General features: G+C 33.2%; 3 protein-coding genes and 1 long non-coding RNA gene across 9 annotated transcripts; 1 reads left to right on the top strand and 3 right to left on the bottom strand.

Moving 5' to 3' along the window:
* LOC111505609 (uncharacterized) lies at positions 1-25,250 on the top strand. 6 transcript variants are annotated; one of them, XR_012464986.1, is made up of 3 exons: positions 1-283; positions 17,950-21,338; positions 22,876-25,250. XR_012464986.1 is itself a non-coding variant. In XM_023160452.2 (3 exons), the coding sequence occupies exons 1-3, from the start codon at positions 278-280 to the stop codon at positions 22,918-22,920; spliced, it is 2,538 nt and encodes an 845-aa protein (XP_023016220.2). In that variant the 5' UTR covers positions 2-277; the 3' UTR covers positions 22,921-25,250. The 6 variants fall into 6 exon arrangements, 4 of the variants coding, with proteins under 4 accessions (XP_023016218.2, XP_023016220.2, XP_074029082.1 ...); XR_012464985.1 differs by having other exon boundaries at positions 21,485-25,250; XM_023160452.2 differs by having other exon boundaries at positions 2-283; positions 17,950-20,436.
* On the bottom strand, positions 284-2,358 carry LOC141481448 (uncharacterized). Its single transcript, XR_012464987.1, has 2 exons — positions 1,034-2,358; positions 284-965 (listed from the first exon to the last, which is right to left on the bottom strand). It is a non-coding gene; the product is annotated as an uncharacterized lncRNA (long non-coding RNA).
* On the bottom strand, positions 4,719-7,671 carry LOC141481446 (uncharacterized). The gene is made up of 2 exons (XM_074172983.1): positions 4,861-7,671; positions 4,719-4,804 (listed from the first exon to the last, which is right to left on the bottom strand). The coding sequence occupies exon 1, from the start codon at positions 7,667-7,669 to the stop codon at positions 5,351-5,353; it is 2,319 nt and encodes a 772-aa protein (XP_074029084.1). The 5' UTR covers positions 7,670-7,671; the 3' UTR covers positions 4,719-4,804; positions 4,861-5,350.
* LOC141481447 (uncharacterized) lies at positions 8,752-11,068 on the bottom strand. Its single transcript, XM_074172984.1, has 2 exons — positions 10,895-11,068; positions 8,752-10,838 (listed from the first exon to the last, which is right to left on the bottom strand). Exon 2 carries the CDS (start codon positions 10,651-10,653, stop codon positions 8,761-8,763), a length of 1,893 nt encoding a protein of 630 aa, XP_074029085.1. The 5' UTR covers positions 10,654-10,838; positions 10,895-11,068; the 3' UTR covers positions 8,752-8,760.
* Positions 25,251-25,994: the final 744 nt, after the last annotated feature.

The following is a 25,994-nucleotide window of genomic DNA, read 5'->3' as shown; positions in this document are numbered from 1 at the left end:
AGAAGATTATCAACATCTACTACATACGTACTTACTTTTTATTTTTCCTCTTGGGGTATCCCCCTTTGTATATATTCAAGTTCTGTTTTTATTGTTTCACGTTACCCTGATTCTTATCGAAACAAATTTCGCAGTGTCATAAAATATCGTTCATCATACTATCTACAGTGATCAGTTTACAATAATTTGAAGTTAGGTTATAAGAATACATGAAATTACAGCTGAATGCAGATTTAAAGTTTAAATACGGAGTCAAACGAATCTGAAATGCTAAACAATGGAGGTAAGAACTTAAATTTGTTTATTTCGTTTCTAGTTCCAAAAATCAATATCTTATCTACTTAAATGGTAATTATAAATAAGTTTTTCTTTCTTCACTTTTGAAATAAACACATGGATCAGCAATATATCTTTTAAAACCCTAACTTTTAATGAAATTGTCTATTGTTTTATTCAGCATCTGTCCATATATACTTTCATTCAGTGTACAAACATCCGTTTTCTTTTCTATAAATCAAAATTTAAAATATTCTTCATATTAATGTTAAAAACCTCATCTCCTCATTGGAAAAACGTCTTCTTCCGACTTAACGTCCCTGCTAATGAAAATTTTTTCGTTTTTTGTATCCCACAGTCTGTATTCCTTGAAATTATCATCGTAGCTTAAAAATATATAGTTCATAACCTTGGAAGTGAATTTATTTATTCTTGATTTGTTCACTGCTCAAGCTCTGCATCCAAACACCTGTAAATGAGATTTATCAATGGAGATTATCGTTTTACATTTTTATATTGGACTTTCTTCCTTTTGCAATTGTTGCACAACGATTCCTAACATAGCATGCTGTTGCTGCAGTGCTTCTGCCCAAAATTTTTCAGGTAAACCGATTCGATCATCATACATCTCGCTGCATCAAACAATGTTTGATTGATCCTCTCTGCCACTTCATTTTATTGTGGAGTCCCTGGAATGGTCAACTGACGTTGAATACCATGTTTGATGTTGAATACCATACATTTGACAGATATTCACCACCATTTCAACTTCGTGAACAGCAGATATTTTTCCCGTGTAAATTTTTCGCTCTCTCTTTATATTCTCTAAATTCAATGAAAACTTCATCTTTGCTCTCCATGAACCAATCTCACAATATCACCAATAATCACCTAATGAAGTTGGTGTGATGGGGCCTACTACATTTCAATGTATAAGTTCCAAAGGGGCTTCTTTCTCTATTGAGACTTCTTTCATGTCAAATAATCCGTTAATTTTGATCGATTTTGCAACTAATTCTTCACTTGGAGCAATTATTTTTGAATGATTTCCTCTAAATTTATCTTCAGACCTTTTTCAGCTGCTACACTCATCGACAATAAATTCATTCTCAGTTCTGGAACATACAAAACATTTTTAAGTTATATAATGTATCCTCCATTTTCCTCGTCCAATTTCAGTTCAAAGTCTTCAAAATCAGTTGATAGTATCGCCTTCTCACTAGCTATTTCAACAACCATGTATTGTTTGGTAAAATTTATGAATTTTTCCAAATTTGACGTCATATGATCTATAGATCCACTGTCTAGTATCCAAGTATCCCAATTTGTTTTATTATTTACCAAATGAGAAAAATGATATTCTTTTTCTTTCCTTCGTATAGCACTGAATGCATATTTTGGAGTTGAAGCTTCTCATTTTTCCAACACATCAGAATATCTGTCTTGTTTTGTTTCTCTTGGTGCAGACAACAAACATTTTTTTTCCAATGTGACCTTTCTCCAGACATCTGTAGTATTTCAAATGTTCTTGTGAATAACTGGGTTTTGTTGTATCGGTAGAATCTTCTCTATTTCAGTTCGAGCCTACTCAGTTAAATGGTTTTCCACATCTACGATTCAATTTTTCCCTTTTACAATTCATCTTGTATCTTATGCGCTGCAAATGCTTCAATTTCATCTTTTTCTTTATGTCCATTCAGGTTACTTTCGATTCGTCTTTCCTCTTCTAGCAGCTTCCACTTCAAATTGCACACATTCAGGTCAACTTCATCAGCTCTCAGATTCCTTGATTAGTGCTCATATTGATCAGGTAAACCTAATACCGTGGATCTTGCTTGAACTTTCTCACAAAATTCGAATCCAGCATTTTTACCTTCATGTCTATATAGGTACTGATTGATCGCCTCGTCTGTAGTTTTGGTGGTATTGATATGGATTGGTATGGATTTTCTTCAATGTTTCCCATATGCTTTAGTTTAGTTGTTTTACAATGCATTATGACATCAAGACTGCAATTATTCACCAATAGATAAAGAACAGATTTTGCATTTTGATTTTTCTTCCTGTTTTCTTCAACTCTAATTTCATCGACATCGACATCTAAACACGTTTACAGGGCATACTCATAAGTTAAATGGAACAGTTTAAAACAGCTAACTAAAAATCAACCATTTCTAACACCAATTGCCATAACTTATTAGGACTTAGTGGATTCATGCACCAGACACATGGTGTTTGGTGTTGGTTAAACATATATGTTGAAAGAAATCATTGAGATGAAAGGGGTATATTTTTAGGAGAGAATAATTTTTGGAAAAGAAAAGTCTTGGCTTTCTACTTCTCCATCTTTATTAAAAAAAATGGGAATCTTCCAAAGAAAGGATGAAAGAAATTAATTTCAAAATAAACTCTGTGTAGATCATGCAAAGAAGTAATTTTCACACACAACCTGGAAGAAAAAGCCTTTTCGAGTCAACTAATTTCATATAAACATTGAATTATACAAAAACACCTTTTTCTATTCAGTTTGTACTCAAAACATTCGTTATGGAATGGAATTGGATATTATTGACAGGATTGCCACCCAATATAGTATAGATAGATAGATTTTATTTAAACTGCATTCCAAACAGGTTTACACCCGATTATATGTATACTGTCAATGTCATGGTACATAAAATATATGATTTTACAATACACACAGTAAATAAACACCTAAAATTACGTACAAGAAAAACAGGTATTTATGGCACATTTTTTTTCAAAACGACTGTCTTATTTCTGATTCATCACAGCAAAAAAAATCAAGACTGATGACTTACAAGTAGATCATTCACTTGCCTAAGGCAGCGATTGAGTGGAGACTGATCGGGTGTCTGCATAGAAAACCGTATTGCGATTTCTTAGAATAGCACTAGAAATATTAATATTGATCACACTGAGGAGTTAAGGTACATTTATTATCTGATTAAATATGTTGAATATAAATAGTACATCATTCAAGCTTCAACGATTCGACAGGGTTGGCATGTCAGAATGTTCTAGTTGAGTCCTATAGGAGATCATAGAGGAAGACTCTTTATTTTTTTTGAAGTAGGTGTACCTAAGAAATTTCTTCTGTATTTTTCTATCATCTCTGAATGAAATGCTGTTTGCGTATTCTAAATTGTTGAAGCGTATTCAAGCTTTGATCTGACAAATGCATTGAATAAAAGAATTTCTAGTTCCCATTTGAAATTCCTGGCGTTTCTTAACATAAAACCAAGCTTTCTGTTTGCATCACGTACAATATATTCTATGTGATTTCTGAAGTTGGAGTTACTATTAAATATGACTCCTAGATCTTTGATTTGAACAAGTTTTTCCAGTTTGGTGTCATTTATTGAGTATTCCGTTGGAGTAATAACATTTTTCCGTGAAAAAGACATAACTTTGCATTTACCCTCATTCAGCATCAAGTTCTTCGTCTCACAAAAGATAGTGATATAATCGAAGGTTTTCACTGTCTCTTTCATCGTTGATGGTTTGGTATAGTTTGAGTTCATCTGCATAGAGTAGGAATTTGGAATGTCTTATATAATCACTTATATTGTCAATGAACATTATAAATAAAAGTGGGCTCGGAATTGATCCCTGAGGAACGCCAGAGGTTGGTTTGAATAGTGTCGACCTTTTTCTATTGAAAGCAACAAATTGATCTCTATCTGATAGATATGACTCACTAGTGTTATCATTGATTAATTCATTGAGAATTTCCTTAATTTGGCAATGAGAACTCCATGGTTCACTTAGTTGAATGCTTTTGCTAGGTCTGTGTAGATTATATGAAATTGTTTTCCAGTATTTATCGAGAGTGCTAAGTTATTGCTGAACACTGTTTCATGATTTTGTCAACCAAACTTTCAAAAAGTATTTACAGTTAAAACACCAACTGTTTGTATATAGCATGCATACACGCAAAGCTGACAACAAACATATCTACTATAAGAGAATACCTGAATATGACAAAGCCCAAATATGACTTACACCCTGAATATGATGTATCTACACCTCAATTATTACAAACACACCTACTACACTCACCCTAAATATGTCATTTACTATAAGTATTCGAAAGGAGAAAAATAATAAAAATATAAAATAAATAATCATTTACAATTTTATTTATACATTCACTAGTTGTAATTTCTTTCAACAAGATTATGTTCTTATGTGCTCCAAAATATTTATACCACTTTTTTGTCATTGTATACTATAGTGTTATACTTTTTAGTTTTAAGTTTAATATCACATATAAGCGATAGTTTTATACTAAAGCTTGATGATTTTTTTTTATTATTCACTTAAAATACATTTACTTCAATTATAGTTGTTGAGATTACTTAGTTTGAATAGGTTATTGAGAGACCAATTTGCAGTATATATCAATAAACCACTGTAACTAGTTTTACTAGCAAATAATTTTATTCAACAGGGCACCTTTATACACATAACAATGTATAATGTATATCTCTATATACTCAAATTCCTGAAAAGAACGCAAATAAGAAAATGAACAATTCAAACAAACATTATTCAACTTACGATTGTCCCTAATTCAAACAAATCTCAAAAGAGAATTTCAATATTAATCTCTTTCTTTCAATTTGACGTTTTTTACTAAACAACTTTCTCCTGTCAGATGAGATTTTTATATATACAGGATGAATAATAACATTGAACGATTAAAATTGAAATGCTCCAATTAGATTCTACAAAGGGTTTAAAAAAAATGAGAAATATGAATAATTATTGAAAAATTAATAAATGTTAATGGTTATTTCTAACACTCCCGCCCGGTACAGCGCTTTCGAAATGAAACGGTGTACCATCCTTCGATTTGTCCACACATAATAAGCCAAGCTTGGCTACTGGTCTTTCGAAAATACCAGCCGAAGTTTGAACACTGGCTTTTCTCACTTGCCCGTCACGTGACACTTTAATTTCTATTACTCTTCCTTTTGGCCAATTGCAACGGGGTAGATCTTTATCACAAATAACTACTATATCATCCTTTTGTAGTGGTCGTACTGGTTTAAACCATTTTGATCGTAGCAATAGGTCGGGTATGTATTCTGAATTTCAAAATCTTTGCATTAACATCCAAATCCACTATAGGTTTGTCACCATTAGAAGAACCAACTAAGAAGTGATTTGGGGTTAAAGCTTCTGATTCTTCAGAGTCCAGTGGAAGATAGGTTAACGGCCTGGAGTTAACGATATTTTCTGCAGCTATCAAACAACTTCTCAGCAGTGGATCTGTTGGGTTTCTGGTTGGCAAGGCATCATATAATGCAATTTTGATTGACTTGACTAATCGCTCCCAGGCACCTCCCATATGTGGTGATAATGGTGGGTTGAAATGGAATGATAATTCAGGGCTTATGAACGATTCTGCAATCATTTTCGTCTTGAGTTTTTGAAGTTCCTCACGAAGAACACGTTCGGTTGCGACAAAGTTAGTTCCGCGATCACAATATATATGTCGTGGTGTGCCTCGTCTGTTCATAAAATTTTTAAAACAGAGTATGCAGTTATCATGGTCTAATTTATGAGCTACTTCAATATGTACTGCCCTAGTTGTTAGACATGTAAATAATGCTCCCCAACGTTTTTCTGTACGTCTTCCAATCATTACATTCATCGGACCAAAATAGTCTACACCGGTATGAGTAAATGGAGAAATGAAAGTGGCTAGTCGACAAACAGGTAGAGGAGACATTTCCGGTATGGCAGGTACTGCGGAGTTAATAATACATGTCTGACAATTCTTTCGTACTTTGTTCAGAGTTCTTCTTAACTTGGGAATGTAATATTTTTGTCTTATCTCGTTAAAGACGCTCTCATGATTTTTGTGTTGAAAAGTAATGTGATACTTTCTAATGATCAACGTTGTAAGATGGCTTTCTCGGGGTAAAATTATTGGGCGTTTAGCGTTCACCTCAATACGGTTACTAACATCTATTCTTCCTCGAACACGTAGTATACCATATTCATCTAGATAAGGAGACAATTTGTAAATTTTGCTGGTACTTTTCACTGTAGGCTGAAGTTTTGTTGTGGATGAATTCTTCAAGGTTTTGATTTCTTCATGATAAAACTCCTTTTGAACAATTCGTATGAGAGTATTTTCAGCCTGTTTTAGTTCTTCTGAGTTTAGAATACCGGTGGTCCTTGCCTGATATGTTTTCCGCATTAAATTGACGAATTTATGGACGTAGCCTACTGTGTATAATAATTTATTATAACTACTGAAGTTAGTAATGTTCAGAAGAAATGTTTGTGTTTCATGAATGCTCACAGTTTGTTGAGCACATTGTTTTTCATCAGGCTCCTCCATCGGCCACAATTGTCTTTTAGAATAGAGAAATTCTGGTCCCACAAACCATCTGTCCGTTGCTTTCAATGACGGTCGCTTGGTCCACTTTGTAGCTTCATCTGCGACGTTGAGTTTAGTTGGAACATAGTGCCAGTTGGAAATCATGGAAATGTCCTGAATTTCCGCAACTCTATGAGCAACAAACTTACACAGTTTTCTTGTATCTTCAGATCGTATCCAACATAAAACAATTTTAGAGTCTGACCAATAAATGGTTTCGTGAATATCAATAGAAAGGTGGCTTTTGATAGTTTTCGCAAATCTTGCCCCCATCAAAGCGCCATCAAGTTCAAGTCGAGGCATGGTTTGGAGTTTTATAGGTGCTACACGAGTTTTGGACCCAACAAGTGAACATTTTGTATCTTCTTTGTCTTCATTGAAGATTCTAAGATAAGCAGCTACAGCGCTAGCGCTTTCACTTGCATCAACAAATATGTGAAGCTGTACATTACAGGTCTCCCACATTAGAAAATTGTCGATGTAACATCTTGAAATGGATAGTTTTTCTATCTCAGGTAGATAGTTCAACCAAGTCAGCCATTTAGAGAACTGTGAATCTGTAATAGGATCATCCCATGTAATTTTACTTCTCCATATTTCTTGGAGAAGAATTTTTAAATATACTAAAAAGTTTGAAATGAGTCCTAAAGGGTCATAGATTGACATCATTATTCGCAGTATCTCACGTTTTGTAGGCCTTTTTTTGCCTTGAAGAACTTCTTTGTTTCCTTTATTATACTTCAGAGAGAATACTAAACAATCCGTGTTTAAATTCCACCACATGCCCAGAACTTTTTCTGTAGTTGCTTCGGAATCCATATTCATGTCGATTTCTTCTGGGCTCTGAGAAGAACGATTCATTGTCTTCATTAATATTTGTGAATTTGAATGCCAGTTTCTGATTTCAAAGTTGGCTTGAGAATGAATGTAAGCTACCTGTTTCGCAATCTCAATAGCACTCTTCTCATCATCCATGGAATCTAATAGGTCATCTACGTAATGATTTTTAATAATTGACTCTACAGCTCTTGGGTAATCTGATGAAAATTTGCGTGCATTTGTGTTTTTTACAAATTGCGCACAACTGGGTGAGCATGTTGCACCGAAAGTCAAACTCTCATGATATATGTATCCAGGGGTTTATTAGGATTACCATCTCGCCAGAAGAAACGTTGCGTATGTTGGTCCTCGTTTCTCACTCCAATCCTCAAAAACATTTCCTTTATATCAGCAGTAAATCCAATTCTTCTCTCTCGAAATCTTAGTAATACTCCTAGTAACGAAGAAAGTTGATCGTCACCTTTCAGGAGTAATGAATTCAATGAAATTCCATTTACTGTTGCCGCAGCATCCCAAACAAGTCTGAACTTTCCTGGTTTGTTCGGATTAAAAACAGGAAACATAGGCAAGTACCAAACTCTTTCAAATTGCTGAGCCAATTCTCCTGTAGTGAGTTTTCTCACATATCCTTTTTTAATGAAGTCTTCAAGTTGTAAATTTATTTTCACACCCAACTCTGGAACATGCCTGATTCGCTTTTCTATACACTCCAGCCTTTGAAGGGCCATTCCACGGCTATCAGGAAGCTTAACGGTGTCATATTTCCATATCAAGCCAATTTTATAAAATTTTTCTTCTTGAACTATTGTGGACTGCATGATGTATTCTGCTCTCTTGAGTTCTTTGGAGGAAATAGTATTTGTAGCTCTAACTCCAAGACTTTCAACTGTGAAAAATTTCTTTACTGTGTCATGGAGTTCTTCATTACTCACTTTGGTGTCTTCACATTCGCAGATGTGATAATTGATGAACTGTTCACCTAACTGAAGATTGGATAACAGCGCAAATACTGTCCACCCCAATCTACATTTAGCAGCGATAGGTTCGCCTTCACATCCCTCTTTGACACGAAGCGGTACAGCTAAGTCCCAGTTATCTAATCCAATCAATATACGGGGCTTGACGTTGTCATAAGACTTAATGGGTAAATTTTTCAGATAAGGGTAATCAACGGTGAGTTTCGCCATCTCTAGAGTTTGTTGCGGGAGGCTGAGAGAATTTACTGTTCATACAGAACGATTATTGAATAGCCTAGCGCCTGTAAAATTACCCATGATTGAAAGAAGTACCTTTCGTGAGTTCTTTTCAATACGATTCTGTTCACCGGTCCATTTTAGACACAAAGGTTCCGTTTCTCCTTGTATGTCGAGATCTTTTGCGATATCTTCATCTACCATCGATATTGATGAACCTTCATCCAAAAAGGCAAACGTTGTTACTTCTTTATCTCCATTCTTGAGGGTAACAGGTAATATTCGGAAACGAACACTTAGTGAAGAGTTCTGATGATAAACGTTGACTTCCGATCTTATGTTTCCATTCGATTGGGATGATGAATTCTGTTGGACATTTTCAAAGTTTTTATGAAGAAGTGGATGATGCTTCCGTTGGCAGTTATTCTCATTACATTTTACTGGATATTTACAGGGAAATCCATGTCGTTTCAGACACAATCTGCACAGTTTCAAGTCTTTGACGACTTTCCATTTATCATTTATGGAATATTCTTGAAACTGTTTACAATCCGATATATATCTGCAGGTTTTACTACATACTTTACATCTTATTATTTTGTCATGTGACTGCACATCATTTCTTAATGCAGACTCAGAACTATGAATATTTGTCTGCTCATTGTGATGATTTTGCTTGGTACGCCCTGCAATGGCTAAAGTGGGTAAAGCAGCACATACATTAGTAGCTAAGTTATACATCCAGTCTGCGAAATCTATCAGACCATCACATTTTTTCAGAGTACTGCGATGTAAGGCCCAGTTCACCTTCATTTGTGAAGGAAGCTTATCCAGGAGCTCGTGCATTAGCATGGGATTATTTAGGTATTCAGTCATTTTACTAACTTGTAATGTAACACATAGATTCTTGACTGCTAAGGCAAACTCAACTAGAGTTTCCAGTTTTTCTTGTTTTGGGGGTGCTTGACGTCTAATGGAATTTATGTAAGTTTCCAAAATTTGATCTGGTCTGCCGAAGAGCATTTTAAGAGTGGAAATAATTTGGGGTACGCATTCAGGTAACATTAGAAAACTGGATACAGCACATTTTGCTGTACCTTTGAGACTTTTTTGCAACCTCAATAAGTTTTCATTATTGTCAAATCCACAAAGCTCTGTGGATCTTTCAAAACTACTGATGAAAAGAGGCCAATCATATGAATTTCCACTGAAAGGTGGCAATTCACTAGGAGTGGATCGTCGTGCAGCGTATTGATGTTGTGTGAGTGAAGGATATTCGAGGGCATCGTACCTATTTGACTGATGAGTTGGATTTTTGATTTCCTGTTTCTTTTGATTTTCAGATTTCCTATGAGGAATATTTTCTATTTCTACAGATTCCTCATGAACTTTGAACTTTTCGTTTTCATTTGGTACTATACCACTTTCTATTTGCAGCGACAACAACTCATTTGCCAATGGATCAGCTTTTTCTAACTCTTCATGGTTTAGATCTTGACTATCCTCAGATTCTTCCTCTAAAAGTCTTCGAGATTCTTCAAACAATTCTCGTTCCTTCCTTAATAGTTCTCTCTCTTCTTGCAATAATCGCAATTTCAAATTACGTCTGCTACTTGTACTCGACCTACTTTTTGTACTTTTCACGCTTCTCAAAGGTATAGAATTTAATGAAGCTACCGATTTATTGTCTAACTGGGATAGACGGGAATTTTCTGACATTTTATTTTTTACAGCTTTCGAATCAGTATTACCACAAAGGGGACACCTCCAATGTTGATCTAAACTCACAGCTTCTTTCACCTTGACACATTCGTAGCAAAACCATTTCATACAATTTGTACATTCAACCATTCTTTCATTGCGATATGGTCTATTACATATAAGACAGTGGCCTCGCTTTGTTCTTTCATTTATAGCTGGACCCATACTGTAGACCAAATCGAATTTGAGCTTTGTTGAGATTACTTAGTTTGAATAGGTTATTGAGAGACCAATTTGCAGTATATATCAATAAACCACTGTAACTAGTTTTACTAGCAAATAATTTTATTCAACAGGGCACCTTTATACACATAACAATGTATAATGTATATCTCTATATACTCAAATTCCTGAAAAGAACGCAAATAAGAAAATGAACAATTCAAACAAACATTATTCAACTTACGATTGTCCCTAATTCAAACAAATCTCAAAAGAGAATTTCAATATTAATCTCTTTCTTTCAATTTGACGTTTTTTACTAAACAACTTTCTCCTGTCAGATGAGATTTTTATATATACAGGATGAATAATAACATTGAACGATTAAAATTGAAATGCTCCAATTAGATTCTACAAAGGGTTTAAAAAAAATGAGAAATATGAATAATTATTGAAAAATTAATAAATGTTAATGGTTATTTCTAACAATAGTAAAATTTTGAGCTTTCATGAATAAACATTATTATTATTATTATTATATATATTGCTGAACACCATGAAATTTGTTACAGTTGATTTTTCATTAACAAAACTGTGCTGTTCTTTGCATATAGTGTCTTCAACATGGGCATATAGTCTGTTATATAAGACACTCTCTAAGATTTTTGATAATGAGGGGAGGATTGTTATCGGCCTATAGTTCGTTATGAGATTTTGATTGACAGATTTATGGATAGGAATTATACGTCCCATTTTGAGTTGTTTTGGAAACACACTACTTTCAACAACACTATGAAAATGATATTCAGAGGTCTTAATAGGTTTTCCATATAACCTTTGTAAAAGTAAGATGGAATTCCGTCAACTCCAGTTGATGTTTTGGGTTTCAGGGATCTAACTGCTTTGCAGATATCTTGTTCGGAAATTGATGATGTACATAATTCTCGCAGGTGTATCTCTAGAGAGAGATTGGTGCCACCTGGAGATACATTACTATAAGCTGATTGAAAATATTCAGCAAAAACATTAGCAATATCTTGGTCATCAGAAATTACTTCATCTTTATATCTGAAATTATTAGATATTTTGTAATCATTTTTATATTGTTTATGTAATTCCAAAATTCTTTAGGGCTTTTACTGATTTTGTTTTCAATAGTTTGTATGTGAGAGAGCTTACATTGTTCCATTAATTTTTTCACTTTTACTCTAAGTTCACAAAATTTATTTCTGTATTCACCATGTTTTGGAGTTGCACGTTTTGATTTTTTAAAGTATTTTTCCTTTTCCTTTATTGTCTGCCTATGTTTAGCGCTATACCAGTGGGGGAATTTATTATTGTACTTTATTTCCTTTTTTTGCAAGCATTCCTCAAATATACCATAGAGTCTTTTGTAAAAAGCATCAACCAACTCATCCGGATCTTTTGATACTAACACATTTTCCCATTGAGTTTGGCTTACTAGGTGATAAAGTTTGACGTAATCACCGCTCCGGAAATATATAAATATATTCTGGGATATTTTCTTCGTTTGTCACAGATTCTGAGCCGATCAAAGTAATATCAATTTCTAGTAGGGGGTGATACTCGTCTATGCTATCATATAGTCTTGAAGTTGCCTTTGTAACACTTGTGCTGCCTAAATTTGTTAGGCCGAGGTCAAGAGTGACGTGGTTTGAATTAGTTATATCATTTACAGAAAAGAGATCATAGTTGCTCATGAGGTCATCAATATATTTACCTTTACCTGTGCAGGTCTCGAAACCGAAAGATGCACCATCTATTTCTGGAATATTAAAGTCGCCTATAATGTAGACAAAATCGGAATTATTCAATTCATCAACACTTTCTAGAGATAAAATGAACTTATTGTATACTTCTTGTCTTGAATTTGGGGGAATGTATACACAACATATTAAGATTTTGATTCCTCGAAACGTAACAGAGGTGATTATCCAGTCATGATCTACACTATTACTTTTGGTGATCAGCTGTGGATAATGCTTCTTTTTGGCTAGAATCATGACACCTCCGCCTCTTATGGCTTTGCATTTCTTCATACTTTCTGTCATTGCGGAAAACCCAGTACCTGGAGTTTCCTATTTCACCATCGTAGAAGGAATCATTCAGCCAGGTTTCAGTGACAGCTAGGACACCTGAGTTCTGGCACAATACATTTTTATTAAAGGGTTCTAATTTGGTACGCAGGCCCCTCACGTTTTGATACACAATTTGAAAATGCTTCTTGGAACTGCTGTGGCAGCTCACTTCTGACCTAAAAAAATCATTTTCTCTGTTTTTCAAAAAGTTGAAACGTCTTACTATGACTTCAGGTGGCTAGTAATTCGGGTTTTCGAATTTACTCAGCAGATTCATGGGTGTTCCAATCTTAAAGGATGAGAACTTTCCTTTGTTTTCGAGTTTTTCCACAGTAAAAACGGCGTCTTTGTTATCTTCTTTGAGCCATTTTTCCCACATCTCAGGTGTTGATTCCTCATTTTTTATTTTTCCCACATAGAACCAAGCTCGTCTAGGGACCGCTGCTCCAATTAAAGTACCATTGGACCTATCCTCTGTTGCTGTACTGATTCTTTCGTGGATTTTCTTTTTTCTTTTCACCACCTCCGTCCATAATTTTTGTTTGTTTTCATCGCTGTCATTAATCATTGTCATTTGTGTCAGGCGTGTCATCTGTGGTTTCAGTGTTGCCAGTATCTAGGTGTTTGTTCTAGCTCCATTCCATTTCCAGGGCGTTCTGTATCTGTTACTGTCACACTTTGCTCCTGTTTGGACAGGGACAAACTGCTGCTTGGGTTGGCATCTTCTGTTGCGTTTCCTGATGATTTTACCGTTGTACTATGTTTGATTTGTTGATGATGGTTTGATCTTGGATTTTGATTCGAGCCTTGAAACGGTTTTTCCTTCGTCGGAATTGAGTTGTTTTCTTTTGGAGGTTTTTTTGGCTACTTTTTTCCTCCAGTTGCGCAATTCTTTGGATAAGAAGTGCATTGTTTTCCTTCAGAACTTGATTTTTATCATCAATTTTCAAATGATCAATAGATCTTAGATACCTGAGCTGTCACAACAGATTATTTTGTTTTCACCTATCTCGACAGTTTTCATTCGAGCTACGCAACTTTTATGGTAGACAGAAAAGCACTTTATACAAATTATAACTGTTGATGTTTTCTTTGCACAGCACTTGAACATGTTCTTGGGCTCTTCCACATACTTTTCATCGTTATTTTTAACAGAATTATCCGCTTTTTCGCGTTTTGATTCCTGAGGTTCGCACGTGTCACCTTCAGTCGACGCCATATGAAAAAGGGATAATTTCACTTGCACCAATCAATGCAAAGGTAGAGTTCAAAAATATTTTTAAAAGGACAGGTTTTTGCCCTTCCACTCAACCATGAACTTACCTATAGTACGCTTGATCTTGAACATTGAATACAACCAAACAATAGGTACACAAAAAATTGATAAGTGAATGGTACACTATAGTTATCATAAATTAAACCGACAAAAAAAAGTATTACAACCAAATAATAGTTACATGCATATAAACAAAAAATTCATAAGTGAATGGTACACTATAGTTATCATAAATTAAACCAACAAAAAAAAGTATAAGTTACATACATTGTCTGAGTTTATATATTTGAAGTTACATATGTCCAGCATTTTATATATTTGGTTACCAGATTATAAAGCTTTGCAATCTTCTGTGAAAACAATATCAAGGCCACTAAGGAAACTGATTATTCAATACAACAGTAAGCTTTTTATCTTTCTCTACAATATATATTTTTTTCTAGCACAAAGAAGAATATTTTATATCAGTCAAATGACTGACATTTTGAAGGATTCACATCTAAAAATTTCTTTATAAAATGTGTAACTGTAAGTAGTTTTGAAATATTTTCTCCAATTAAAACTTGTCAAAAATAATCTTGAATGAGTATAGTTTCAATTTTGTATTAGACTATCAACATTAAACAACAAAACATTTTCATTTTCAAAATAATTTTCCGTTGTAAGTTTTACCCAAAAAAAAATCAAAATTTTGGATGAATGCAATTATTAAAGAGTCCATTTTGAAAGTCGAAGACGTTGCACAGGTGCCTGATGGTTTTACTTCAACTCTCTGCTGGGCATTAGCAGGGTTAGTTGTTGTTTTTTCCGTTGGGTATCTGTCACACTTTTCTGATCATTTCCATATTGATTTCAATTCAAAAGCCACCGGTAGACAACTGTTTCAGCCTGTTGGGCATCGTCAGTATCAGGCAGGCGGTCCTCGATTGAAGACAAAGTGTGAAAAACTTGATAAAAATAACAGTGAAAGCAAGCGAGACATAAGTGGAACCACCTACTGGTGTGACACCCAAGTTAGCTTGCCAAGTTTTTAAGTCGGCATTGATGGTTTGACCAATCAACTGACAACTAACTGCATTGGCAGAAATTTATTTTAAATTTCAATTGTTACCACCTTTCTATCACCAATTCCATTTTTTTTTAATAGCTATTACACACAAAATAGGCCCCCTCTCACTCCCCTCACAGTTTTCCGCCACTATTATTGTTTGTCCATCGAGCGTAGATATAAGTTGCGATGCCACCGAAGCTGTGAGTTATCCAACAGAGTTTTTGAACTCATGGCAGAACAGTCCTCGTCATACATACGAAATTCATTTCACTTCATTGAAATCCTCAAAAACCTTAATATTCAACAGACTGACGTACTGTCTTTATTCACTAAAATCCCCAAATTTCCAAAGGCACCCTCAGCCTCATCAGTATGTATGTCCAACACATACTTTCTCTTCCAAAGTACCTTCTACAGACAAGTAAAGGGCGCCCCCATGGGTTCTCCTCTTTCACCGGTCCTTGCAAAATTTTTCATGGAAGACTTCGAAATCAAGATTATTGACAGGTTCAATAACAAACAGGGTTGGCAGGTTCAAACCAACATGCTTGAAACCATGGTTTGAACCGAGGTTTAAACCAAGAAAAAAACTGTTTTTTGTTTTTTCCTCTCTATGTTGTTGATATTATTCTAATAATGAAAACTACAGCTCAATAAACAAATAAAAATTGGATATTTAAAATTTTAATTTAATATATTTTAAATTATTCTAATAATTAAAAGAACTGTCATTTTAGACTTGTAATATTTAAATTTTTCTCTCGGTATGAAATGGCAATGACAGAAGCACATTTTTTATCATATTTGCTTGACTCAAGGGAAAAATCTCCTTAGTTAGATTTAACACAGGAAGAGATATCAAAAGCACTGGACTTCGCAAAAAAAAGTATCCTGAAATTTACATTTTGCCAATAATTATAAAATTTCAGCTAAACAGTGTGCCTTCACAAAAACATTTTTTTGAAAACAGTTTCACTTCAAAAGTGACACCGATTGAGTGGTGGAAAACAACTTCTCACAGCCCAAGCGTCTTCGGCTGGCGTTGAAAAAATATTTTCTTCCTTTGGGCTAGTGCAGTCGAAACTTTGAAACAGGCTGGGTACAGCAAGTCTCCAAACTGGTGTTTTTGTTTAAAGTTTTTAATACATCTGCCGAAAACGGAGATAAATAAATTGTATTTTTGTATTTTCGAACTTTATTTTGAATAAGTATTATTACGTTTGAAGATGTTTTTTTTGTTAAATTAAATTTTTTGTGTTTGTAAATAAAAATAAAAGTTTTCTTAATTATTTTCTCATTGTTTATTACTATTATTTTATAAAACAATGTATTAATTTTCAAAGTACTTAGACCTTCAATACTTTGTATCAAGTAAACCTAGTTTTTAAAACCTTGGTTTTTGCCAACCCTGACCATAAACCCTCTTGCTGGTTTAGATACGTCGATTACGTTTTTGTCATTTGGCCCCACGGCTCCGAAACTCTCCATAATTTCCTTGATTACCTCAACGACCTCCACCCAAATATAAAATTCACAAGGGAAATTGAAACCAATAACTCCCTTCCATTCCTAGATGTCTTCATCACAAAATCCAATAACTGCTTCACCTTCACGGTCTACAGAAAACCAATACACACAAACAGATACCTCAACGCAAAATCCCACCATCATTCAGCACAAACCAACTCGGTCTTGAATTCTCTCATCCACAGATCTATCAACCTCACAGACCACCACAACAAACCACAAGAGCTGGCTCAACTCAAATCAGCTCTCCTTCAAAATGGATTCACAGACCATCAAATTGATAGATCCATCCATCGTCAACAAACTTCTCTGTCCGGTCCCAAAGATCCAAAAAACAACAACGTTACCCACAAGGCTTTCCTTCCCTACATTAAGGCTGTAACTGGCAAAATTGGCCGAATTCTCAAAAAAAAACAGGACATAAAATCGATATTTACCGCCAACAATCAAATTTCCACATTCCTCCATTTCCCCAAGGACAAAATTGTCAATGAATCCCAGGGTATATATGAAATTCCATGCTCCAATTGCGATTGAACATATGTAAGCCAGACCAAAGACGTGTGACCAGTATACGAACATCAATTTGCTGATGAATAATATTCCGGAGAGGTGCATTATGACATGCTCAAGGTTGCCCCTTTCCTATATAGATAAATACTTTTCTGATCACTCCCATATTGATTTCAATTCAAGAGCCACCGGTAGACAGCTGTTTCAGCCTGTCGGGCATTGTCGGTACCGGGCAGGCGGTCCTCGATTGAAGACAAAATGTAGGAAGCTATCTTGGAATGGCATCGGAAAACGAATCCACATGTTGCTAGCTTCCCAAATTTCTGATATCGCAGTTGTCGGTTGATGGGTCCAACCACCAACACTGACATAAAAACTTGTCGAGTTGACTTGGGTATCTCACCAATAGGTGGTTCCACTTATGTCTTGCTTCCGTTCACCCAGTTATTTTTATCAAGTACTTTTCTTGGTTATTAACATTTTGTCTTCAATTGAGGACCGCCTGCCCCGGTACTGACCGGTACTAACCTGCCAAAGCCAATCAAAAACTGTAATAATGTAAATAACTTCAAGAGAATGTTGAATGGTTATTTAAGTGATAAAGTATTGTATGATGTAAGTGAATTTGTTACCTGAAAATTTTGAAATGTTTTATTTTTTACCTAGTTTTTCAGTAAACTTTTCTATAATATTTATATAGACATATTGAATGAAGAAAATTCTCAGTGTCTCAACGGGTATAAATGAATAAATGAAAAAAATGCGTTTATTGAACAAGGAATATTTGCTATAGTATTAGTTCTTACATGATTCATTCGTTATATTGTTTTCAGAAAAAACAAGAATGGTTGTTGGCTCTGAAGGTGCATGGACTCCGTTTTTCAGATACGGAAACTGACTCTGATGATTTTGAAGAATTTGACCATATCCATGAACAGTATAAACCACCACCCCTTCCTTTAGATGTTATTCGGAGAAATCTTGTTGTTGTGGCTCCTAGAAGACCTGAAAATGTTTGGACCAAACGCTTGGAAGCTCAGTTGGAAAAAGCTAAGCAGTTTTCGGTAGTTGAAGAGCCATTAATTACCCCTGTTTTCAATCATCCACCAATACATATTCCAGTTACTGACAATAGCCTTCCAAAAAAGAAAAAGAAAAAAAAGCGAAAAAATAAGAAAAAACGAAAAACCAATGAGAGTCTTTCATATCAAGAGCAAAATTTGAGAAATTCTGATCATGAATTGGAGAATGTTCATTTCGAAAATGCTTTTCCAGAAATGCATTCAAAAGAGGCCAGTGTGATTTTTCCAATCAGCAACTGTGAAGTCAGGGAAGTTGAAATTGATGAAAGTAAAAATGAAACTGAATTTGTCCCATTAGATTTGAATAATGTGATTGAGGAAAATCATAGGTCTATGAAAATGAACGAAATCAACAAAGGAAATGAACCACATCAAAGCATAGGTAAAGATATTGATTCATATTCAGATCCAAACCATGTCATTGAAGTAAATACTGAGAATAACATTGGTAACCAAAAGAAGAAAAAAATTAAATTCATACCTCTTCATCTACATGATTTTGAAGAATTTGACCATATCCATGGACAGTATAAACCACCACCCCTCCCTTTAGATGTTGTGGCTCCTAGAAGACCTGAAAATGTTTGGATCAATCGCTTGGAAGCTCAATTGGAAAAAAATAAGCACTTTTCAGTAGTGGAACAACCATTATTTCCCCCTGACTTCAATCATTCATCAATACATATTCCAGTTGTTGACAGTAGCCTTGAAGTAAATGGAAAGAAAGTTGACAATCACGAAATAGAAGTGGCAGAGTCTAGATCTTCAAATGTTTCCACTTTGAAACAAATTGTAGATTTTCAGTCATTTGAATCACTAAGCGAAATTGACAAGAACTCCACAAAAAAGAAAAAGAAAAAAAAGGGAAAAAAGAAAAAAAAAGGAAATACCATTGAGAGCCTTTCACAGCAAGGGCAAAATTTAAGAAATTCTGATCGTGAATTGGAGAATGTTCATTTTGAAAATGCTTTCCCAGAAATGCATTCAATAGGGGCCAGTGTGACTTTTTCATCCACCAACTGTGAAGTTAGCGAAGTTGAAATTGATAAAAGTAAAAAAGAAACTCATTTTGTCCCATTACATTTAATACATACAATTGAGAAATATCATAGGTCTATAAAAATTAAAGAAATCAACAAAGGAAATGAACAAGATCAAAGCGTAAGTTATCAAATTGATTCATGTTCAAATCAAAACCATGTCACTGAAGTAAATACTGAGAACAACGTTGGTAACCAAAAGGAAAAAAAAATTAAATTCATTGTGTTTCGTCCACCTGATGAAAAATTCCCCTCACCAGCAGTTTCACAATTTAATTGTTTGGATACAGAGACCCCAAAGAATCAAAATGAAAAAAATAACACTAATAAACAAAGTAATTCAAATGAAAGGCAAAACTCGTCAATTAAAGGTAAGAAGAAGAAAAATAAGGTTAATGAATCAAGCAATATATTATGTGAAACATTTTCTAATTTTACATCAAAAGTTGAAGTTCCTCGAAATGAACAGAAACCTTCCAATAATAATAAAGTCAGGGATGCAAGAAATGAAGAAACGAAAACATCAGAAAGGCAGATTTCTTATAGAAATGCTAATGAAGGTATAATTGGAACTCCAAATTCTAGTCTAATTAATAGTTTAAACAACTTGTGGAGTCCTAGTGAACTTTCTGGTGATGAAACAAAAAGTAGATATATTTCTTTTCCTAATCCTGACCTTTATCAATCCGTTATCAAAGTTGATAATGAATCTAATGATGGTGAAACTAAAACTGATTATAACAATGACTTATGTGTAATTGTTTCAGATGTAAAAAAGAAAAATACTCCAGAAAAAATAGAGACCGATAATGAACAAATTGACAATGAATTACCAACTCATTTATCAAATTCTGATACCTTTGATGGAATTTATAAGGAAAATTTGCAATATGAAAGTAAAGAAACAAAAGAAATAGCACTGCCTACGTCAACTATTATATTGTCTGAGAAAAAGAAAAAAAAGAATAGGAAACGTACTAAACACATGCAAGAAAATATAGTTTCTGGATGCACAAGCTTCAATACTTTTAGTAATGATATAAAAGTATATGAAGATAAAAAACAAGAAAACGCTTATGAGGAAAGCTTTGAATATTTCGATAAATCTGATACTATCAAAGATAACATTCTAGGAATAAAATGTGGTTTTTCTGGTGGGGCAAACGATGAGAAAACTTCACGAAGTCGTAAAAATAAGGTGAAGCATTATGATACTGATGTTTTAAATAATATAGAAATTAATGGAGATATGAGTATTGTTCCTTATAATGATGGACTCGCCTGTTGTACACTAGAAAATTTGTTAATTGATTCAGATTCACATTATTTTCAAAATAATTATTTTTCTGGATATGAATATGGAAATGCCAAAAATATTTTGACTGAATTTAATTCTTTCGAAGGAGTGGGTAAAGACTTAAGTTTTTATACAAGTGAACAAGAAAAGTTGCGTGATGTGAGGAGACGAAGAAGTATTTTGTTTCAAACATATGAATATAATATTGACCAACATTCAAACAAGATGGTAACATTCAAATTGACAGAAGATCCTAAAGAAAATGTCTGCTGGACAAAAACAACTTGTTTTCTAAATGATGAATCGGAAGAGAATGCAGAAGACCAAAGTGAAACACGATCTTTACAATATCCAATTGACCATAGTGAAATGAATTCTGACCTATTCAGGGAAAAAGGTACTCAAATTGTGCTCAGGACTGATCAAAGTGAATTTAAAAATATACCTTTCCTCAGATCACAACTTGAAATTTCCAAAGTGCCTTCTCGTTTTACAACAATAATTCATTTGATATTCTTTTTTATATTCCTTGATTTGGTGCTATCTTTCATGAATTGGGTGTTAGATCATTTTGTATCTATAACATTATTGTTGATGTATATCATATTCAACATTTTTTCAGGAATATTCAATTTTGATCAGATAGGCCGGAAGTAGGCATAAATTTCAATAAAATGTAAAAGTAGTGAGATATTCCAGTGAGATTCCCGAGTAATCAGTTTCGATATTTTTTTATTGAAAATTTCACTTTCAAAATTCATTCAGTGGTTACATCAATGTCTTGGAAAAATAATTAAAATTAGGCAAGTATTATTGTATTTCCCAATATACTGACTGATGTGAATGAAACTGGTGAGAAGTAAAGATGTTTCTCAGTTAGTTCATATTCAATAGCAGTTTGAAATGTTGTTCGATATTCTGACTCGTTTCATAATAATTTCGTTTTCAGCCTACCAAACCCAAATCTGACGAAAAAATAATGTGACACCATATTCATAGTTACTTCTGAAGTACACTATGTACTGGTCGTAGTACAATGCACAATGTTCTTTGAAAGACATTTTTGTGGGAGAGTCAATATTTTTTTTAGTGTTTTTGGGTTTATAATTTTTAAAAATTTATAAGCAATGCTATATTAATGGAGAATCTGCTGAAACGTAGAAAGGTTCGCCCTAAAAAGTTACTGCGTAATATAAACAACTGAAGAGTTCAATTTTGTCTAAAAATACAATAGTCTATGAAAAAAAGAAATTCTGTACTTATTTTTCTTTGAATTTCATAAAACTAATCATTTCCGTTCTTAGAACCCCAAAAAGTCATTTGTGGAGAATTTATCAATTGGTGACAGTTATATTTCTTTTGACAAGCTTTCGTTAAACTAAAAATATCCTTTTATATCTCAAAAGCTATTTAATTCACTTGGAAGAATGCCTGGGTCAGAAGAAAAATTTCATATACCATGAGGTACTATAATATGCAGAAAAAAATGCACACACACAGAGTGTGACACTCGAAATGAAGACACCCCTGTATTTAAGTTATTTTTGAAAGCAGATATTTAATTTTTGGTACAGTCATAGACCTTCATGTGCCGCACTTTTCGCAATACTTCACCCGAGTGATGGTCTTAAATCCAGCCAAGCTGGGTTTAAGGCTGTCGCTTGGGCTAAGTATTGCGAAAAGTGCGGCACATAAGGGTCTACGTCTGAACTGAAAATCAAATCTTTGCTTTCAAAATTGACTAAAATACAGGGATGTCATCATTTTAAGTGTGTGACACAGTATATATGTATATGTGTTCGAAAAAGTTTCTATGGTCTTCAATCTCACAATCTGAAGTTCAGATTGTACTGCGTCTGGTGTTTTGTTCGACGGTTTGACTTCGACTTTGAAGCCATTTTCAAGAAGTTATCACTACACTGAGCTCTTAGTCTGCCCCAGTCTCGTCGCTGGTTTCTGCAAGGGCCTCAATCTGCTTACTCATAAGCTTTGATTCTTGCAGAGACCAGCGGCGAGACGTAGAGAGTAGGCAGATTGAGACATCGGCGTTAAGTCACAATATCCTTACAGTGTGTTACTACCTGTATACACTACATTGTATTTTCGATTAGGGCATTTTTCATAAGTGACTTTGACTTCTGAGAAAGGAAAAGGATAGTTTTCCTGAACATTAACCATGTAAAGTAAACCATTGAATTTGTAAGCAATATGTATAGATACAAATTACTTGACTTATTTGATCCTTCAGTGGTTTTTATTAGTAAGTAACTTTTCATGGCGATATTTTCAGTTTGCCTTTTATTACACTTCAGCATATTCTCTATTGATTTTTTTTTTCAGATTGGGGAAGGATATAATCCCAAAACACAAAGTACAATGTTTTAAAGTTTGTTGAACCCGTCCTTTAGAGATACTGAAAAATTGATGAAAAGGATTATTTGTGACAAATATTTATGAAGTTTTTTTGAAACTTAACGGTTACATATAAACTTAGTATGAAAAATAATCTGCTTTTCTGTTTTAAATTTTACTTTATTTTATTATTGAAGAAGTTTAATTAATTTGTTATTTCTGAATTTCAAATTCTGTTATTATTATTATTAATATTATTATTATTATTATTGTTGTACTGTTCCAAAGATTATCTGATGAGTTTATACTGTATACTGTTATACCATTAATATGTAATAATTGATGGCTGTGAAACCATAATAACAGAAAGTAATTGTAATATTTTAGATGATAATTGTATGTGGAAAGACCAATTTCATGTTTTTATCAACGGTCTGCTAGACCAAAGAGATGCTCACAAAAAGTATTGTGGTTATTTTGTCAGTTGTTAGGTAATAAATTATTAACAATATACAAATATGTTGTCCCTCCTAAATTGGTCATCAAAGCACATTTAACTCTCAAAGTTGCAGTCCAATCGGTTACGGAAAACATCCCTCTTATAAATATATTTGTTTCAAACTGTAATGTAAAAAATATATCATCATTTTGTCGTAGCTACATTGTCTGCAAACTGAATGTGATAATTAATTTGGACATATAGAAATATCATGTCATGAACATTTTCAATTTTGTTAAATATAAATATTAGATTATTTGAGTTTAGTTAAAATTTGCAGAATTCTGGTTGGTCATTCCATTAAGATATGCCTTGATTTTGTATAAGATAAATGAAGGCTGTGAGAAAAATTTACTTTAATTTCAAAATGTTTTACATAGATAATAGAGATTTAGGTGAAAGGGCTATTTTTTACACATTCTAAAATTTGTAGGTGACTGTAACACAACTATTTGTGTTCACCAAGAATACAAATAACTACTGAATATAATGTCTCTCAGTTCTGCTGAATACTGTACTTTTTTCATCATAATCTTTTGTTTCTTTTCTCTTTATTTTTGGTAACCCTTTTTTATATTGACATGTTTATATCAGGGCACCATGAGTCCTTCCATAGGGAGTTGATTAACAAATTCACTTGGTCCTTGTGCATGTCAAATTATACTACAAATCATGTTGACTTCATCGAAGTTTCATTAAAATATTGTTGTATTTAAACTGGATTTTCTTGGTAATTGCTCTTTATATGTAAACCATATAAACAAGTGCTCATTTTTTAAAATACACTTTTTATTTGCTAGACTTTTTTAAAGAATCAGTTCATATTAAATCAGAAACATTCTGCTGTGAACTTGCTATTGTATAACAAAATTTAAGGATAATAAAAATAATTCTGATACTATTAATTATTTTTATATTGAAAGTTTCAAAGATATCAAATTCAAAGCTGTTTCCTATACAAAAAAATGGGGAATTGAAAAATATTTTCAAACTGGGAAAAACCTGTTTGGTTTATTGCTTGTCCATCAAAGAGTGGGAAACTTCTAAAGAAAGGAATAAATATTGAATATGTCGATGAGAGGATCACGCAAAAAAACTTCTTCAAATTTAGACTGGAAGAAAAAGTCCAATAATTATGAATATTTGAATTACACGAAAATCATGTTTTCTCAATTATAATTTAAGAATACATACACATACATCAGTAAAAGAAAACAACATGTAATATAAAATAGGTAAGTAATAAAAAATAAAAAAGTAATGATCTTAAAAAACTTCTTGTCTCTAAGAATCATTTTGTCGTAGCTACATTGTCTGCAAACTGAATGTGATAATTAATTTGGACATATAGAAATATCATGTCATGAACATTTTCAATTTTGTTAAATATAAATATTAGATTATTTGAGTTTAGTTAAAATTTGCAGAATTCTGGTTGGTCATTCCATTAAGATATGCCTTGATTTTGTATAAGATAAATGAAGGCTGTGAGAAAAATTTACTTTAATTTCAAAATGTTTTACATAGATAATAGAGATTTAGGTGAAAGGGCTATTTTTTACACATTCTAAAATTTGTAGGTGACTGTAACACAACTATTTGTGTTCACCAAGAATACAAATAACTACTGAATATAATGTCTCTCAGTTCTGCTGAATACTGTACTTTTTTCATCATAATCTTTTGTTTCTTTTCTCTTTATTTTTGGTAACCCTTTTTTATATTGACATGTTTATATCAGGGCACCATAAGTCCTTCCATAGGGAGTTGATTAACAAATTTACTTGGTCCTTGTGCATGTCAAATTATACTACAAATCATGTTGACTTCATCGAAGTTTCATTAAAATATTGTTGTATTTAAACTGGATTTTCTTGGTAATTGCTCTTTATATGTAAACCATATAAACAAGTGCTCATTTTTTAAAATACACTTTTTATTTGCTAGACTTTTTTAAAGAATCAGTTCATATTAAATCAGAAACATTCTGCTGTGAACTTGCTATTGTATAACAAAATTTAAGGATAATAAAAATAATTCTGATACTATTAATTATTTTTATATTGAAAGTTTCAAAGATATCAAATTCAAAGCTGTTTCCTATACAAAAAAATGGGGAATTGAAAAATATTTTCAAACTGGGAAAAACCTGTTTGGTTTATTGCTTGTCCATCAAAGAGTGGGAAACTTCTAAAGAAAGGAATAAATATTGAATATGTCGATGAGAGGATCACGCAAAAAAACTTCTTCAAATTTAGACTGGAAGAAAAAGTCCAATAATTATGAATATTTGAATTACACGAAAATCATGTTTTCTCAATTATAATTTAAGAATACATACACATACATCAGTAAAAGAAAACAACATGTAATATAAAATAGGTAAGTAATAAAAAATAAAAAAGTAATGATCTTAAAAAACTTCTTGTCTCTAAGAAGCGGATTTCTGGAAGATTCAGTAAAAACAGTTGCCTTTATATCTTCAACTCCTCATCAGTATAAAAAATTAAACACTGAATTTTCCCCCAGAAACAAATTGGAAAAAAATGTACTGAAACAACTGCTTATTTCATATTTCAAACATTGAAATCACTCTTACTCATATTTA

This window comes from Leptinotarsa decemlineata, unplaced genomic scaffold, assembly GCF_025532065.1.
Source record: "Leptinotarsa decemlineata unplaced genomic scaffold, Ldec_3_MD MMD2_tig00000199_RagTag_RagTag, whole genome shotgun sequence".
NCBI classification, from domain to species: Eukaryota; Metazoa; Arthropoda; class Insecta; order Coleoptera; family Chrysomelidae; genus Leptinotarsa; species Leptinotarsa decemlineata.
Note: the sequence above shows the minus strand (reverse complement) of the source record. Positions and strands in the feature narration are given on the sequence as shown.

Bases quoted from the DNA above. Each gene is read 5' to 3' on its own strand.
- LOC141481446 (XM_074172983.1), bottom strand. From the start codon at position 7,669: ATGGATGATGAGAAGAGTGCTATTGAGATTGCGAAACAGGTAGCTTAC.
- LOC141481447 (XM_074172984.1), bottom strand. From the start codon at position 10,653: ATGGGTCCAGCTATAAATGAAAGAACAAAGCGAGGCCACTGTCTTATA.